General features: G+C 46.3%; 1 protein-coding gene across 1 annotated transcript in view; it reads right to left on the reverse strand.

Moving 5' to 3' along the window:
• Positions 1–18550, reverse strand: part of LOC135057146 (oocyte zinc finger protein XlCOF6-like) — a gene marked incomplete at its 5' end in the record, with an annotated part of 352699 nt that overhangs the window by 271427 nt on the left and 62722 nt on the right. The window contains one exon of the mRNA XM_063963044.1: positions 6922–7808. Coding sequence (XP_063819114.1) covers positions 6922–7808 — 887 coding nt within the window. The remainder of the gene's footprint in view (positions 1–6921; positions 7809–18550) is intronic.

Raw genomic sequence — 18550 nt, forward strand, 5'->3', positions numbered from 1 at the left:
CCATGTTCTCCCAACATCCCTGGCACTATAAAACTGCAGCCTACTCGCTGGTCTCTAACAGGCATCAGTGCACCGTGTACTGGGTGTATGGGAGTTTTGAACGGGATCCGGTCTGAAGATCGACACTGTCTAGGTCGACCACTATAGGTTGACAGTCACTAGGTCGACCTGTGCTAGGTCGACAGGTCAAAAGGTCGACACAAATTTTTTCCTTTTTTTGTACTTTTTCATACTTAACGATCCACGTGGACTATGATTGGAACGGTAATCTGTGCCGAGCAAAGTGGTAGCAGAGCGAGGCACCTTGCCTGAAGCATGGCGAGCGAACACAGTGCACTAATTGGGGTTCCCGGTCACTATACGAAAAAACCGACAAAAAACAACAACCTCATGTTGACCTTTTGACCTAGAAACCTTGTCGACCTATAGTGGTCGACCTAGACACTGTCGATCTAATGATCAACACCCGTTTTAAACTCCTCTCCTGCTTCTGACTTTCTGCTGGTTCTGGGTGAGCTGGAAAACCTGGACATCTATTTTTCCACTTGGACAGGCATGTCCAAACTGCGGCCCTCCAGCTGTTGTGAAACTACATATTTCAGCATGCCCTGACACAGTTTCGCTCTCAGAGAATGCTAAAGCTGTGTCAGGGCATGCTGGGATGTGTAGTTTCTTAACAGCTGGAGGGCCATAGTTTGGACATGCCTGCACTTGGAGCTGTGCAGTCCAGAAAGCCCGGAGTTCCAAATTACTTTAGCAGGTGCAGAATGTGCAGGTCTTGTTTCTCTTACGTCCTAGAGGATGCTGGGGTCCATTTACTACCATGGGGTATAGACGGGTTCTTTGGGAGCCACTGGCACTTTAAGAGTTTAATAGGGTGGGCTGGCCCCTCCCTCTATGCCCCTCCTACCAGATAGTTTAGAAAATGTGCCCGGAGGAGCCGGTAACAGCTAGGGGAGCTCCTAGTAGTTTTTCTAGTTTTATTGTTTTCTGAGTTGTTAGGCTACAGGAAGGCTGCTGGCAACAGCGTCCCTGCTTCGTGGGACTTGGGGGAGGGGGAGTAGGAACCATCTCTTGAAGTTAATGGGTTCTCTATCTCCACTGACAGGACACTGAGCTCCTGAGGGTGCTGATCGCAAGCCCACGAGGCGACCGCTCACTCCCGCAGCACGGCCGCCACCCCCTAACAGAGCCAGAAGAAAGAAGAGTGGTGAGTACAACGCCGGCGGCCCAGTTAGCGGGTCGCCGGCGGGAATGGCGGCACAAGGGTGGGAGCGCAACTCTGGCAGGCTGCGCTCCAGCAGGCTCAACAACAACACTGTAGGCGCTTGAGGGGCGTCCTGGGCCAGCGCAATTCACCTTAAACTGGTCACTAGGCTAACAGGGGCTAATCCCTGCTGTTAGCAACAAACACCTAAAGCCAGTATAAACAACTTAGTGCGGGAAGCCGTGCGCCATTGCAAGGGGCGGGGCTTCCTCTCAATGGATCCAGCACTCACCAGTGCCATTTTCCTTATACTCTGTGACTCTCTGAAGGTACTCTGGGGGAAACGGTGTCTGACATTTTCTGTGTGTGTGTGTGTGTGTGTGTAAGTGTGTATATCCACTTTACCATGTCTAGGGTCTGTGTCCTGTGAAGCAGAATGTGTATATTCTCCTGATGAGTCTATTCCATGTACTCGGGACTGTAATGTACTTTCCCAGCCTTCGGAATCCGAACCCCCATGGGTGAATTCTTTAAGGGGAATGATATCCCAGATTTCAACAAGGATGTCACATATTGAGAAAGAGACGCAGTTTTTGAGAAAATCTATGGAGGGTTTGAAGTATTCACCTCCCGCTGCTTCCTTAAACACCCCACCTACATACCCGACAAAATGTACACTTGCCCAGATAATGCAAGTTGACACTGATACCGACTCTGATACAGGGGACGGTGATGGGGATATGCAGGGGGGAGATGCATCCCTTGCTAGAGGGGTGCAGCTAATGATTGAAGCCATTAGGGATGTTTTACATATTTCTGAGAAGGTACCTGAGCAGGAGGAGGAATCTTTTTTTACCGAAAATAAGAAATCCTCGCTTACCTTCCCTGCTTCGAAAGAGTTAAACTCTTTATTTGAAAAATCCTGGGAAAACTCAGAGAAGAAATTCCAGATCCCTAAAAGAATTCTCATTGCTTTCCCTTTCCCTGAAGAGGATAGAAAGAAGTGGGAAAAACCACCAATAGTAGACGTTTCTGTATCTAGGTTGTCCAAAAAGGTGGTTTTACCTGTCCCTGGTTCAACCGCCTTAAAAGAGCCAGCTGACCGCAAGATTGAGACTACACTCAAATCACTATACACTGCTACTGGCGTGGCTTTAAAGCCCACTATTGCTTCTGCGTGGATTTCTCAGGCCATAGTAAAGTGGTCAGGTACATTACTAGAGAACTTGGACACTATGGATAGGAGTGACATTGAATTGTTTTTACGTCACATACAGGATTCTGCAGATTTCATGGTAGAGGCCATGAAGGACCTGGGCCTGCTAAACGCAAGAGCTACTTCCATGGCGGTCTCGGCGCGCAGAGGACTCTGGCTACGCCAATGGACGGCGGATGCAGAATCCAAGAAAAGTGTGGAGAACCTACCCTTCTCACAGGTAAGGCTCTGTTTGGGGAAACATTGGATGCGTGGATCTCCACGGCAACTGCGGGTAAGTCAACCTTTCTTCCCTCAGCAACACCACCGACTAAGAAATCTTATCCTACGTCCACACTGCAGTCGTTTCGGACACCGAAAGTTAAGAAGTTCAAACCCCCTTCCACCTTCTCTAGGGGTGGTCGGGGAAAATCCAGAAAACCTGCACCAACAGGTTCTCAGGAACAGAAACCAGGTTCTGCTTCCTCAAAATCTTCAGCATAACGGTGGACCTCCCAGCCTGGAGTTCAGGCAGGTGGGAGCAAGACTAAAACATTTCAAACACATCTGGGTGTCTTCATGCCGAGACCCCTGGGTAAGAGATATTGGTGCCCAGGGGTACAGACTGGAGTTTCACAAACAACCACCTCACAGATTCTTCAAATCCTGGTTTACCAGCTTTGCTGACAGAAAGTGCTATCGTACAGGAAGCCATTCAAAAATTGGTTCAAACAAATGTTACTGTTCCAGCTCCACCTCACCTAAAATACAAGGGTTATTACCCAAACCTGTTTGTGGTAACGAAACCGGACAGTTCGGTAAGGTCGATATTAAACCTAAAGTCATTGAACCCGTACCTGAGGGAATTCAAATTCAAGATGGAGTCTCTGAGAGCGGTGATCCCGGGTCTGGAGGAAGGGGAATTCCTAGTATCCCTGGATATCAAAGATGCGTACCTTCACATTCCGATCTGGCCGCCTCACCAGGCTTATCTCAGATTTGCGCTACTGGACTGTCACTATCAGTTCCAGGCACTGCCATTTGGACTCTCCACTGCACCAAGGGTATTCACCAAGGTCATGGCAGAGATGATGCTACTCCTCCGCAGGCAGGGAGTGAACATAATTCCATATCTGGACGATCTGCTGATAAAAGCATCTTCCAGGGAGAGATTGTTGCAGAGTATAGCTCTCTCAACTCGACTACTCCAGGATCATGGGTGGATCCTGAACCTTCCAAAGCCACATTTGGAGCCGACAAGGAGACTGCCTTTTCTGGGGATGATAATCGACACGGAAGTGCAGAGGGTGTTCCTCCTGGTGGAGAAAACATTGGTGATCCAATCAATGGTACAGGATGTCCTGAAGCCAGCCCAGGTATCCGTTCATCAGTGCATTCGCCTTCTGGGGAAGATGGTAGCCTCCTACGAGGCTCTACAGTACGGATGATTCCATGTGAGGTCCTTCCAGCTGGATCTCCTAGACAAATGGTCGGGATCACATTTTCACATGCACCAGCAGATACGCCTGTCGCCGAAAGCCAGAATTTCACTACTTTGGTGGCTGCAAACTTCTCACCTACTTGAGAGCCGCAGGTTCGGGATTCAGAACTGGATTCTTCTAACCACGGATGCAAGTCTCAGAGGTTGGGGAGCAGTCACACAAGGGGAAAATTTCCAAGGAAAGTGGTCAAGTCTGGAATCCATCCTTCCGATAAACATTCTGGAACTAAGGGCCGTATACAATGGCCTTCTACAAGCGGCACATCTTCTGCAAGATCAGGCCATTCAGGTTCAGTCGGACAATGTAACGGCGGTGTCCTACATAAACCGTCAGGGCGGAACGAAGAGCAGAGCCGCAATGTCAGAGGTATCAGGAATCCCCCTCTAGGCAGAAAAGCACGCTGTAGCGCTGTCACCGATCTTCATTCCGGGAGTGGACAACTGGGAAGCGGACTTTCTCAGCAGACAAGATCTCCATCCAGGAGAATGGGGCCTCCACCCGGAGGTGTTCGCAGAGGTGACAAGCCGATGGGGTGTACCTCAGATAGACATGATGGCCTCTCGCCTCAACAAGAAGCTTCAGAGGTACTGTTCCAGGTCAAAAGACCCACATGCAGTGGCGGTGGACACACTGGTAACTCCGTGGATGTTCCAGTCAGTGTATGCGTTCTCCACTTCCACTTGTCCCAAGGATTCTAAAACTAATATAAAAACTACTAAATAACTACTAACTAATAATAAATAAAAGGACTTGGTACTCGGATCTTCTGGAATTACTCCTGGAGGATCCAAGGCCTCTTCCTCTTCGCGAGGAACTTCTACAACAGGGGCCATTCGCCTACCAAGACTTACCGCAGCTACGTTTGACGGCATGGAGGTTTAATGCCAGATCTTAGCTCGGAAGGGCATTCCGAAAAAGGTAATTCCTTCCCTGATACAGGCTAGGAAGGGAGTAACGTCAAAATATTACCATCGGTATTGTAAAAAGTATGTGTCTTGGTGTGAATCCAAGAAATTTCCAACGGTGGAGTTTCAACTGGGATGTTTCCTCCTCTTTCTGCAGACTGGTGTGGATGTGGGCCTACGCTTGGGCTCCATCAAGGTCCAGATTTTGGCCTTGTCCATCTTTTTCCAGAAATAATTGGCTTCTCTCCCTGAGGTTCAGACATTCTTGAAAGGGGTTCTGCACATCCAACCACCCTTTGTGCCGCCTACGGTACCTTGGGATCTTAACGTGGTGCTGCAGTTCCTGCAATCGGATTGGTTTGAGCCTTTTCAGGAGGTGGATGTCAAGTTTCTTACTTGGAAGGCGGTCACACTGTTGGCGTCAGCATCTGCTAAACGTGTATCGGAATTGGGGGCATTGTCTTACAAGAGCCCCTACTTGATTTTCCATGAGGATAGAGCTGAGCTCAGAACGCATCAGCAATTTCTTCCAAAGGTTGTGTCGGCTTTTCATATCAACCAACCAATTGTGGTGGTAGTGGCTACTGACTCCTCAATTACCTCAAAGTCCTTGGATGTTGTGAGGGCTTTGAAAATTTATGTGAAGAGAACTTCTCGCCACAGGCAGTCGGACTCACTATTTGTCCTTTATGATCCCAACAAGGTTGGGTGTCCTGCTTCTAAGCAGACGATCTCTCTCTGGATCAGGGTCACTATCCAGCACGCTTATTCTACATCAGGATTGCCGTGTTCCAAATCTGTTAAGGCCCACTCTACTCGTAAAGTGGGTTCTTCCTGGGGGCTGCCCGGGGTGTCTCGGCTTTACAGCTTTCCCAAGCAGCTACTTGGTCTGGGTAGAACACGTTTGCTAAGTTTTACAAGTTCGATACTTTGGCTTCTGAGGACCTAAAGTTTGGTCAATCTGTTCTGCAGGAAGTACAGCGCTCTCCATCCCGTACTGGGAGCTTTGGTACATACCCATACTAAATGGACCCCAGCATCCTCTAGGACGTAAGAGAAAATAGGATTTGCATTACCTACCGGTAAATACTTTTCTCATAGTCCATAGAGGATGCTGGGCGCCCGCCCAGTGCTTCGTATTCCTGCATTGTTACTTGGTTCAGTATTGTTGTTTCAGCCGTTACTGAATTGTTCCAAGTTGGTTAGCTTCCTTTCCTTTCTGTTATGTGCGAGCTGGTGTGAATCTCACCAATATCTGTGTATTTCCTTCTCTCAAAGTATGTCTGTCTCCTTGGGCACAGTTTCTAGACTGAGTCTGGTAGGAGGGGCAAAGAGGGAGGGGCCAGCCCACACTATTAAATTCTTAAAGTGCCAGTGGCTCCCAAAGGACCTGTCTATACCCCATGATACACCAAACCCCCTCCAGTCATACCACACACATGCATTTAATGAAGACGTCAAAATATAAAGTGATGGCAGAAAAATGAAACTACAATGTAGATGTATGAAGCATTGTGCATTTGTCCAATCCGTCATTGTCAGTCCAATCTTGTGCACCTGGCAGGTGTAAGTGGCGTTACAGGTCATGGCGGCTGATCTAGTCAGTGGAGAAGGGGAGTTGGGGGGGGGGGGGGAAAGTACGCAACATGCATCTGAGTCAAAGTCGCCATGAGAATTTGATGGAGGCAGATGGCTAGAATTGCGGCCCAGAATCAGGGCTATAATGTTCATTTATACACTCATATTTCTCTGGGCATTTGGGCTCCCTGTTGCATAGATTTAAATTGAGAGGCTGTTTGTGTCAGTAATGTGCCAGGTTTTAGATTAAAAAATAAAACAAAACAAAAAAATCAACAAATATAGAAGAATGCAACTTGTACAGCAACCGAAATGATGACATCACGAACAAGAAATGCGAAAAGACCAATAAAGAGCCTGTAATACGTAGTATAAATACTTTGCTTACTGAGCTTTATTCTTTGGATAAAATATTCTCACTTGCAAACACACAAAGTACCACCTAAGTAAATCAACTTACTCAGGACATGGAAATGGCTTCTAACCTTTTGTGTCTTCTCTCATGTATAACAAGATCTGATTTCTGTGTAAAACATTTTCCACACTCAGTACATGGAAATGGATTCTCACCTGTGTGACTTCTCTCATGTGTAACAAGATGTGATTTCTGTTTAAAACATTTCCCACACTCAGAACATGAAAATGGCTTTTCCCCTGTGTGACTTCTTTCATGTACAACAAGATCAGATTTCTGTGTAAAACATTTCCCACACTCAGTACATTGAAATGGCTTCTCACCTGTGTGAATTCTCTCATGTACAACAAGACCCGATTTCTGTTTATAACATTTCCCACACTCAGAACATGAAAATGGCTTTTCCCCTGTGTGTCTTCTCTCATGTGTAACAAGATCTGATTTCTGTGTAAAACATTTCCCACACTCAGTACATGGAAATGGCTTCTCACCTGTGTGACTTCTCTCATGTGTAACAAGATGTGATTTCTGCTTAAAACATTTCCCACACTCAGAACATGGAAATAGCTTTTCCCCTGTGTGACTTCTTTCATGTCTAACAAGTTCCGATTTCTGTGTAAAACATTTCCCACACTCAGTACATTGAAATGGCTTCACACCTGTGTGAATTCTCTCATGTACAACAAGACCCGATTTCTGTTTAAAACATTTCCCACACTCAGAACATGAAAATGGCTCTTCCCCTGTGTGTCTTCTCTCATGTATAACAAGATCTGATTTCTGTGTAAAACTTTTCCCACACTCAGTACATGGAAATAGCTTCTCACCTGTGTGACTTCTCTCATGTGTAACAAGACGGGATTTCAGTTTAAAACATTTCCCACACTCAGAACATGGAAATGGCTTTTCCCCTGTGTGACTTCTTTCATGTCTAACAAGATCCGATTTCTGTGTAAAACATTTCCCACACTCAGTACATTGAGATGGCTTCTCACCTGTGTGAATTCTTGCATGTACAACAAGACCCGATTTCTGTTTAAAACATTTCCCACACACAGAACATGTAAATTGCTTTTCACATGTGTGACGTCTCTGATGTATAAGAAGAAATGATTTCTGTGTAAAACATTTCCCACACTCGGAACATGAAAATGGTTTCTCACCTGTGTGATGTCTCTGATGTATAATTAACTTTGATTTATGTATAAAACATTTCCCACACTCAGAACAAGGAAATTGCCTCTCAAGTGCCTTAACTGGCTGATGGGTAATAAGCTTTGTGTTCTGTCAATAACAATTAGTATCTATAGAACAAGGAAAATATGTATCCTTTGTGTGACATGTAACAGATGAACAGTTATCAGGAGCCTTTTCCCCATGATCAGGTGATATATCTGCACGGTGAGGTACCGGATTTATAATTGGGCTAATTGGGTTTTCTCCTAGAGAATCCTGGGTGATGTCATCATCATTTTCACAATTTTGAGTAAAAACAAGATGATCTTCTAAGGCGTTCCGGCTACTACATTCATCTTCTGGGAATACAAAACATATATGGAAACATAAATGTTTGCCCACAAGTTTAATTTTTCTAGACTATGGGAACATTTCCCCAAATTGCCATTACATGGGTGAATGTTAGAGTAATATGTAAATCATTACCTGGCATCAATATACGGATATCTACAGATATAAATTCCATTCCCAATACATGCCACCACAACCCTGCATTAAATGGTCACTTCCTCCATTAAAGTACTATAGGCAGATGTCTCTGCAATCCATCCTATAAATTAAAAGGCTAAAGCAGTTCCTCACCTCTATTGGGGGATTTCAAGTTTTTTGTGCGCCGTCGACCACTGGATGGCACCTGACGGCGCAATTCAAGAGTTGCTCTATTGGGGAGCACACAGACGCCGGCGCTAACATTACTGTACTGTTATGTTCCGTCATTTTGACTGGCTGGTAACTAGCTGTCATTTAATGCGCCGTAAAGAGGACAGCAAAATCGCAAATTAAGCGACTTCGAATGAGTCTTCATAGTAGGTGCATTCACTGAGACAGGAGTGGGTTCTTCAGCAGGACAATACAACATCACACAGGTCTGTAGCCACCACATTATGGCTGGAGAAGCACTGCTCGGAGTCAGAGGAATGATCTGCCCTGGTGAATATTAGGGAGTTGGGGACCATTATTCATGAGGCATGCTGTACACTATCTACACACCACTTCAGAGTAGAGCTGAAATGCGCTTTATGTTACTAATAATTTACATTATCTATGAAAAAAACTGAAACAGGTGTATAAAATACCATATTCATGATGTGTAGGGACAGAGAAGCTGCAGGGAAGAGGCACCTTTTCCATGAGATGTAGAGACAGAGAAGCTGCAGGGAAGAGCCGCCATACCTATGAGAAGTAACGACAGAGAAACTGCAGGGAAGAGACGCCATACCCATGAGAAGTAACGACAGAAGCTGCAGGGAGCGGCACCAAATATCCATGAGATGTAGCGACAGAGAAACTGCAGGGAACAGGTACCAAACAATTGAGATGTAGTGACAGAGAAGCTGCAGGGAAGAGGCGACATATCCATGAGATGTAGCAAAAGAGAAGGCACCATACCCATGAGAAGTAACGACAGAAGCTGCAGGGAAGAGGCGCCAAATCCATGAGATGTAGCGACAGAGAAACTGCAGGGAACAGGTGCCATACCAATGAGATGTAGTGACAGAGAAGCTGCAGGGAAGAGGCGCCATATCCATGAAATGTAGCGACAGAGAAACTGCAGGAATGAGGCGACATATCCATCAGATGTAGCGAAAGAGAAGCTGCAGGGAAGAGGCGCCATATCCATGAGATGTAGCGACAGAGAAACTGCAGGCAAGAGGCCGCATCCATGAGATGTAGCGACAGAGAAGCTGCAGGGAAGAGGCGTCATATCCATGAGGGGTGTGGATCATTAGATCGACAGTGTCTAGGTCGACAATGTTTATGTCGACCACTATAGGTCGACAGTCAGTAGGTCGACATGTTCTAGGTTGACAGGTCAAAAGGTCGACATGAGTTTTTCATGTTTTTTTTAGTGTTGGTCTCTCCATACAGTGACCGGCAAGCCCAATTAGTGCACTGTGTCCCCTCGCACAGCTCGCTTCGCTCGCAATGCTTCAGGCAAGGTGCCTTGCTGCGCTCGGCACAGGTTACTATTCCCAATCGTAGTCCGTGTGGATCGATAAGTATGAAAGTTTAAAAAAAAGATAAAAATATAAAAATTTCGACCTAGAAACCCTGGTGACCTTGAATACATGTCGACCTAGTGACTGTCGACCTATAGTGGTCAACCTAAACATTGTCGACCTAGACCTAGACATTGTCGATCTGCAGACCGGATCCCATCCATGAGATGTAGCGAACGAGAAGCTGCAGGGAAGAGGCACCATATCCATGAGATTGTCACAACTGAGGGTTGGAGACCCTGACTGGGAGCCTCAGCTGTAGGGGCTGACGGGTACTTGAACTTAGGAGGAGCCATGTGACTCCTGGACATGCGTAAAGACAGTAGCAAGGATGCCCGAAGGCGTGACCACGACAACTGGAAATATCTTTCAGTGATTTTATTAAATGAAAAGTCATAAAACGTGCAAAAACAATAGAAAATCACAAGTGGATATTTAGGTGTGCAACTGGTTAATACCAGTAACCTGGAATGTAGAGAAAAGTTCTGTAAACTGTAAATGAAGCTAGGGTTCGCTGGAAAACTGTAAATGAAGCTAGGGTTCGCAGAAAAACTGTAGTTGTTGAAGAGTGGCTGCTGGAAAGCCGGAATACAGACACAGGTGAGTAAGGTGATGTTGTAGAGGGTTAATCACAGAGGTGTCATGTTACACCACAGAGTGTAACACAGAGGAGTCAGGCTTGAATGCAGGAGAGTTCACTGGAGAATCTGTAGAAGACTGCACACAGGAACCACTGGAGACAAATGAAGCACTGCAAAGAAAGTCCATGGGAGAACTGCTCACTGGAAACACTGAAGACCATTGAAGCACTGACCTCCTTCAGTGCTGGGACAGGCTATTTAAACCCACAGGTTAGCAGGGATTGGTGGGCAATTAACCAGAGACCAGAGTGCAGCTGCTGTATAATCAGGCTGGGAGCAGAGTGCAGCTGATTGGCTGAAAAGTAACATGTGATGAAAACAAACATGGCTGCGCCCATGTTTGAACTTGGAGGGAAAGACTGTTTGTAACTTGCATGTGAGTTTTAACCATGAAGCTGCTAGAATCACAGTAAAGAGATTTGAGACAATGAGATGCAGCATGCTGCACACAGACAGTGCAGATGGAATCCAGGCTTGGGACACTGGGACAGTCTCAGGAGGCATTTGGAAGGTAAATACTAATAAGGAATTACCTGGATCGTGACAGTACCCTCCCCTTTAGGAGTGGCCCCAGGACACTTCTTAGGCTTGAGGAGGAAATCTGACGTGGAAAGCCTGAAGCAACTGGATTGCTAGAAGTCCTCCCAATCTTCTTCATCTGAAAGGACTGAGGAATAACATGTAGAAGGTTCCTTTCCTGGATTAGAAGTACGAGAAAATCGTGCTTTTGAAGCTAGCACTCCACTAAGTCTTAAATTAAATCTTGTTCTAGAACGAGGACTTTTCATACAGAAACCTGTAGAGCTTTTTGGTAATTCTGGAACCTCTTCATGCGTGAAAGCATAACAGGAAAGAGCAGGACCTCCCATAATGTAGCTTGAGTCATCAACAAATTCACCTTCGGAATCTGAATTGAATCCTGATGAACTTGAACTGGCTGGAACCAGAGGAGTCTTTGGACTGACGGATAGGACTTGATTAGATTCGAAGGTGCTGGAATCGGCTGGAACTGAAGGAGGCTTACTGGAATCGGCTGGAACCGAAGGAGTCAGAATCCGGTTGGAACCGGAATGAGTGGTATCCAAGTGTTCAGTTAGACCATCCTGGACCTGGTCCACGCTGGATGCCAACAGGGTGGTGCTCTCTGAAAATGGCAAACAGGAGTTCATAACTGCATCCGTAGCACAAAAATTTCCATCTGGGAACTCGGCTCTGGATACTTCCCTTGGGGCTGAAATTTCGGTGACCCCTCCTGGGGTTGACGAATCAGACACCTCTCTCAGGGTTGTTTTCTCCAGCACCCCTCCTGGGGTTGACAGATCAGAAACTCCTTTTTGAGAAGACTCATATGCCCCTAGTAGAGCTTGAACATTGGATACCTTTCCTGGAGTTGCCGAAACAGACGCCCCATCTTGGGCTGCAGAAACAGACGCCCCGTCTTGGGCTGCAGAATTAGATTTTCCTTTGGTGAAGAAAGTCTCATTAAATCTCTTTTGTTTCCCGTAATTGGAAATGGGGCTCCTGGACATAGGACCCCAATTGTAGAATTGGGTTTTTCTTTGATAAACTTTTATATTTTTCTTGACCGGCTCAGAAGGAGCTGAAGATTCCACATAGGAAGGTTTGTAACTATGAATGCTGTGATGTGGAGATCTATCCCACTTCCTTGGCTTACGGAGAGAACAGTCTTTAATAAAGTGATCAGAACCCCCACTGTAGAAGCAGAGTTGAAACTGCATGCGACGCTTGCGTTCCTCTTCAGAAAGTCTAGACCGTGGCTTACTCCGGAACTTATCTTTACTTGGAGCAAGGGGAAATGACTTGGACAAAGAGAGATTGGCAGCTGTTGCATCTGTGTTCTCAGCAAACTGTGGGAAGGCTTTCATGGAGATGGGAGCAGAGATAATAGGAGTATCACAGAGACACTTTGAAATAACTGGAACGATGCTAGAGAGAAGGTCTTGTAACTGAACCAACAGTTGACTGAGAGTCAGGACACTGGATGCCCCTGAACCATTAAGGGTTACTTGGATTCCATCCAGCCGGGTGGAAAGGCCCTGGAGACAGCGAAAAACTTGACCCTGTGCAGCCTCCAGAAGTTCTAAGCGTGCTGCAAGTCGTTGCATCGGGTTAAACGCTTGGGCCTGGTCTCCGGCCAGATCCATTAGGTCAGTGCTTACTGGGTCAGTGCTTACTGTCACAACTGAGGGTTGGAGACCCTGACTGGGAGCCTCAGCTGTAGGGGCTGACGGGTACTTGAACTTAGGAGGAGCCATGTGACTCCTGGACATGCGTAAAGACAGTAGCAAGGATGCCCGAAGGCGTGACCACGACAACTGGAAATATCTTTCAGTGATTTTATTAAATGAAAAGTCATAAAACGTGCAAAAACAATAGAAAGTCACAAGTGGATATTTAGGTGTGCAACTGGTTAATACCAGTAACCTGGAATGTAGAGAAAAGTTCTGTAAACTGTAAATGAAGCTAGGGTTCGCTGGAAAACTGTAAATGAAGCTTGGGTTCGCAGAAAAACTGTAGTTGTTGAAGAGTGGCTGCTGGAAAGCCGGAATACAGACACAGGTGAGTAAGGTGATGTTGTAGAGGGTTAATCACAGAGGTGTCGTGTTACACCACAGAGTGTAACACAGAGGAATCAGGCTTGAATGCAGGAGAGTTCACTGGAGAATCTGTAGAAGACTGCACACAGGAACCGCTGGAGACAAATGAAGGACTGCAAAGAAAGTCCATGGGAGAACTGCTCACTGGAAACACTGAAGACCATTGAAGCACTGACCTCCTTCAGTGCTGGGACAGGCTATTTAAACCCACAGGTTAGCAGGGATTGGTGGGCAATTAACCAGAGACCAGAGTGCAGCTGCTGTGTAATCAGGCTGGGAGCAGAGTGCAGCTGATTGGCTGAAAAGTAACATGTGATGAAAACAAACATGGCTGCGCCCATGTTTGAACTTGGAGGGAAAGACTGTTTGTAACTTGCATGTGAGTTTTAACCATGAAGCTGCCAGAATCACAGTAAAGAGATTTGAGACAATGAGATGCAGCATGCTGCACACAGACAGTGCAGATGGAATCCAGGCTTGGGACACTGGGACAGTCTCAGGAGGCATTTGGAAGGTAAATACTAATAAGGAATTACCTGGATCGTGACAGAGATGTCATGACAGAGAAGCTGCAGGGAAGAGGCGCCATATCCATGAGATGTAGCGACAGAGAAGCTGCAGGGAAGAGGCGCCATATCCATGAGATGTAGCAAAAGAGAAGGCACTATTCCCAAGAGAAATAATGACAGAAGCTGCAGGGAAGAGGCGCCAAATCCATGAGATGTAGCAACAGAGAAACTGCAGGGAACAGGTGCCATACCAATGAGATGTAGTGACAGAGAAGCTGCAGGGAAGAGGCGCCATATCCATGAGGGGTGTGGATCATTAGACAATGTTTAGGTCGACAGGGTTTGAAGGTCGACATGTTCTAGGTTGACGAGTCAAAAGGTCGACATGAGTTTTTCAAGTTTATTTAGTGTCGGCCTCTCCATACAGTGACCGGCAAGCCCAATTAGTGCACTGTGCCCCCTCGCATAGCTCGCTTCGCTCGCCATGCTTCAGGCAAGGTGCCTTGCTGCGCTCGGCACAGGTTACTATTCCCAATCGTAGTCTGTGTGGATCGTTAAGTATGAAAAAGTTAAAAGAAAAAGAAAAAATATGAAAATTTCGACCTAGAAACCCTGTTGACCTTGAAAACATGTCGACCTAGTGACTGTCGACCTATAGTGGTCAACCTAAACATTGTCCACCTAGACAATGTCCATCTTCAGACCGGTTCCCATCCATGATATGTAGCAAACGAGAAGCTGCAGGGAAGAGGCACCATATCCATAAGATGTCGCGACAGAGAAGCTGCAGGGAAGAGGCACCATTTCCATGAGATGTAACGAAAACGAGTTTTATGGTGAGAACTTACCCCTGTTAAAACTCTTTCTGTGAGGTACACTGGGCTCCACAAGTCTGGACAATGGGGTGTAGAGTAGGATCATAATCCGAGGCACCAACAGGCTCAAAGCTTTGACTGTTCATAGAATGCACAGCGCCGCCTCCTATATCACCCCGCCTCCCAGCACAGGAGCTCAGTTTAGTTAACCAGCCCAATGCAGTAGCAGGAAAAGAGACGACAACGGTTAGTAGCCACATACACCACACTCTCACGACAAGAGAAGTGTCAGCGGCTAATGCCATATCAACCCAAAGAAGCTAAGTGCGTCAGGGTGGGCGCCTTGTGGAGTTCAGTGTACCTCGCAGAAAGAGTTTTAACAAGGGTAAGTTCTTACCATAAAACTCGTTTTCTGCTGCGGGGTACACTGGGCTCCACAAGTCTGGACAATGGGGATGTCCTAAAGCAGTTCCTTATGGGAGGGGACGCACTGTAGCGGGAACAAGAACCCGCCGACCAAAGGAAGCATCCTGGGAAGCGACAGTATCGAAGGCATAGAACCTTATGAACGTGTTCCCGGAGGACCACGTAGCCGCCTTGCACAATTGTACAAGGGTCGCACCACGTTGGGCCGCCCAAGAAGGTCCAACAGACCGAGTGGAATGGGCCGTAATATGAACAGGAGCTGACAGACCAGCCTTCACATAAGCATGCGCAATCACCATTCTAATCCATCTGGCCAGGGTCTGCTTGTGAGCAGGCCAGCCACGTTTGTGAAATCCAAATAAAAACAAAGAGAATCAGACTTTCGATTAGAAGCAGTTCTCTTCACATAGATACGGAGAGCCCGTACCACATCCAAAGACCGCTCTTTGGGAGACAAATCAGGAGAGACAAAAGCTTGAACCACAATCTCCTGATTAAGGTGGAACGAAGAAACCACCGTAGGTAAATATCCAGGACGAGTCCTAAGAACCGCCCGGTCACGGTGAAAAATCAGATATGGGGAACTACAAGACAAGGCACCCAAATCTGACACTCTTCTAGCAGAGGCAATAGCCAGCAAGAACACCACCTTAAGGGAAAGCCACTTAAGGTCAGCTGAACCAAAAGGTTCAAATGGAGGCTCCTGCAACGCCTCCAAAACCACCGACAAGTCCCAAGGAGCCACAGGCGGGACATAGGGAGGTTGGATATGCAACACACCCTGAGTGAAAGTATGAACATCAGGTAAAGTCCCAATTTTTCTCTGAAACCAAACCGACAAGGCAGAAATATGAACCTTGAGGGAGGCCAGACGCAGGCCTAAATCTAGGCCCTGCTGTAGAAAAGCCAAAAGTTTGGCTGTACTAAACTTGGAAGCGTCATAATGGTTAAATGCGCACCAAACAAAGTAGGAATGCCAGACCCTTAGCTCTTAAGACGGAATCTTCAAGAGCCACGCCGTCAAAGACAGCCGGGCTAGGTCATGGTAGACAAAGGGGCCCTGAACGAGGAGGTCTGGGCATTGTGGAAGTAGGAGTGGACGCTCTGACGATAGGCCTTGCAGGTCTGAGAACCAGTGCCATCTGGGCCACGCCGGAGCTATGAGAAGCAGATTTCCTTTTTCTTGCTTGAACTTCCGAATTACCCTGGGCAGGAGTGACACCGAAGGGAACACGTACGGCAGCCGAAACCTCCACGGAACTGCCAGTGCATCCAGGAATGCTGCTTGAGGATCCCTTGTCCTTGCTCCGAAGACCGGAACCTTGTGATTGTGTCGAGATGCCATCAGATCCACATCTGGAAGACCCCACCTTTCCACGAGGAGTTGAAACACTTCTGGATGGAGGCCCCACTCACCGGCATGCACGTCCTGATGAATGAGAAAGTCCGCTTCCCAATTCAGGGCTCCCGGAATGAATATTGCCGATATTGCCGGTAGATGGCGTTCTGCCCAACGTAGAATCCGTGAGGCTTCCTTCATTGCCAAACTGCTTCGAGTGCCGCCTTGATAATTTATGTAAGCCACTGTGGTGGCGTTGTCCGACTGTACTTGAACAGGACGGTTCTGAATCAAATGCTGGGCTAGGTTCAACGCATTGAAGACCGCCTGCAATTCCAGAATGTTAATCGAGAGGAGAGATTCCTCCTTGGTCCACCGACCCTGCAAGGAGTGCTGCTCCAGCACCGCGCCCCAACCTCTTAGACTGGCATCTGTCGTCAACAGGACCCAGTTGGATATCCAAAAAGGACGGCCTCTGCACAATTGTCGGTCCTGGAGCCACCAGAGCAGCGACAGACGGACCTCCGGAATCAAAGAGATAATTTGAGACCACTTGGCTAGAATCAGCTTCTGGAGGGGGCGAGAATGGAATTGAGCATACTCCACCATGTCGAATGCTGATACCATGAGGCCCAGCACCTGCATTGCCGAATGTATCGACACTTGCGGACGAGAAAGTAAGCAACGAATCCTGTCTTGAAGTTTCAGGACTTTCTCCTGAGACAAGAACAACCTCTGGTTGTGAGTGTCTAACAGCGCTCCCAGGTGCACCATGCTCTGAGCATGGACCAGGGAGGATTTCTTCCAGTTGATGAGCCACCCGTGGGCTTGTAGAAACCGGACCGTCATATCCAGATGACACAGGAGAAGATCTGGGGAATTTGCCAGGATTAACAAGTCGTCCAGATACGGCAGTATCCTGACCCCTTGACGGCGGAGTACCATCGTCATCACCGCCATAACTTTGGTGAAGACTCGCGGAGCCGTGTTAAACCAAAAGGTAACGCCCGAAACTGGTAATGGAGGTTGCCAATAGCAAACCTCAGGTATTGTTGATGTGACACTGCTATAGGAATATGCAGGTAAGCGTCCTGTATGTATAGAGAAGAGAAATTGTAGCAGGGATCAGTTTCTTGGGGTGCACTTTATGCCATTTCTAAATAATTCAGTAATTTCATAGATTCGTTACTGAGTACATATTCTCAAACAGAAAGGCCCAATATCCACGTGGAGTATTCCTAACTTGTATTCCACCAATGATATTATTATGGCCTAATTATTCGGCCATACTGAAGCGAAATATTTGAAAACAATATAGATATAGAAATAGAAAAACGTGAAGAAAAGAAAATCTTTATTAGACAGATTTCTGTCTTGTGTGAAAATAAAATATAATTAAAACCAAATCGTGTGCCGCCTATTATTTCTTATATATTCAATATACTCTTATGATGAGTACAAATGTTTATAGCCCCAATTTGTTCATCAGTACATCCACTATGAGTAGTAATATATTATTGTCCTTGCCATAGATTTCTATACACAATGTATAATTGCACCTATACCCAAGTAGTATTACACTTATTATATGTGTTATAATGTGTGTTAATCTCACGGATTAACCACAGAAAATGGAGGAGTAACCCTGAAATATATTATTTAAATCACAGCCTTAGTGCTTGTAATATATCCATTCACTTTCCTATGCTGATAACAAATATTTTCAGTATGGTATTACATAGTGTGCAGGGAATGGCAACACATGTTTAATAACAGCCTTGGTGTTTATAATGTGTCAGTTCAATGTTCTCTGCTGAGAATGGCAACAAATGTTGCCTAATGTATTATATTTCAAGTTCTTAGCACTCTGCCCCTATTTAAGTACTAGGGACATTGTATTACACATACCAGGTTTTTTGGCTGTGCATGAAATTAGTACCCCAGATATTCTCCTGTATATATAGCTACGTAATACAGGTTTATATAATTACACCCCTGAAGTTGCTGACATTGTCCCACAGCCGGGAGAGTACGTCCCAGATGATTTATCAGTCTATTAGTACCAGTTATGTTAATGTCCCAGTGTATTACCATCTACCTCTAGTCCTGTGCTTTTATGCACAGCATTCTATAATTCCTCATGGACCTTATGCATTCAACACAC

This window comes from Pseudophryne corroboree, chromosome 3, assembly GCF_028390025.1.
Source record: "Pseudophryne corroboree isolate aPseCor3 chromosome 3, aPseCor3.hap2, whole genome shotgun sequence".
Taxonomy (NCBI): Eukaryota; Metazoa; Chordata; class Amphibia; order Anura; family Myobatrachidae; genus Pseudophryne; species Pseudophryne corroboree.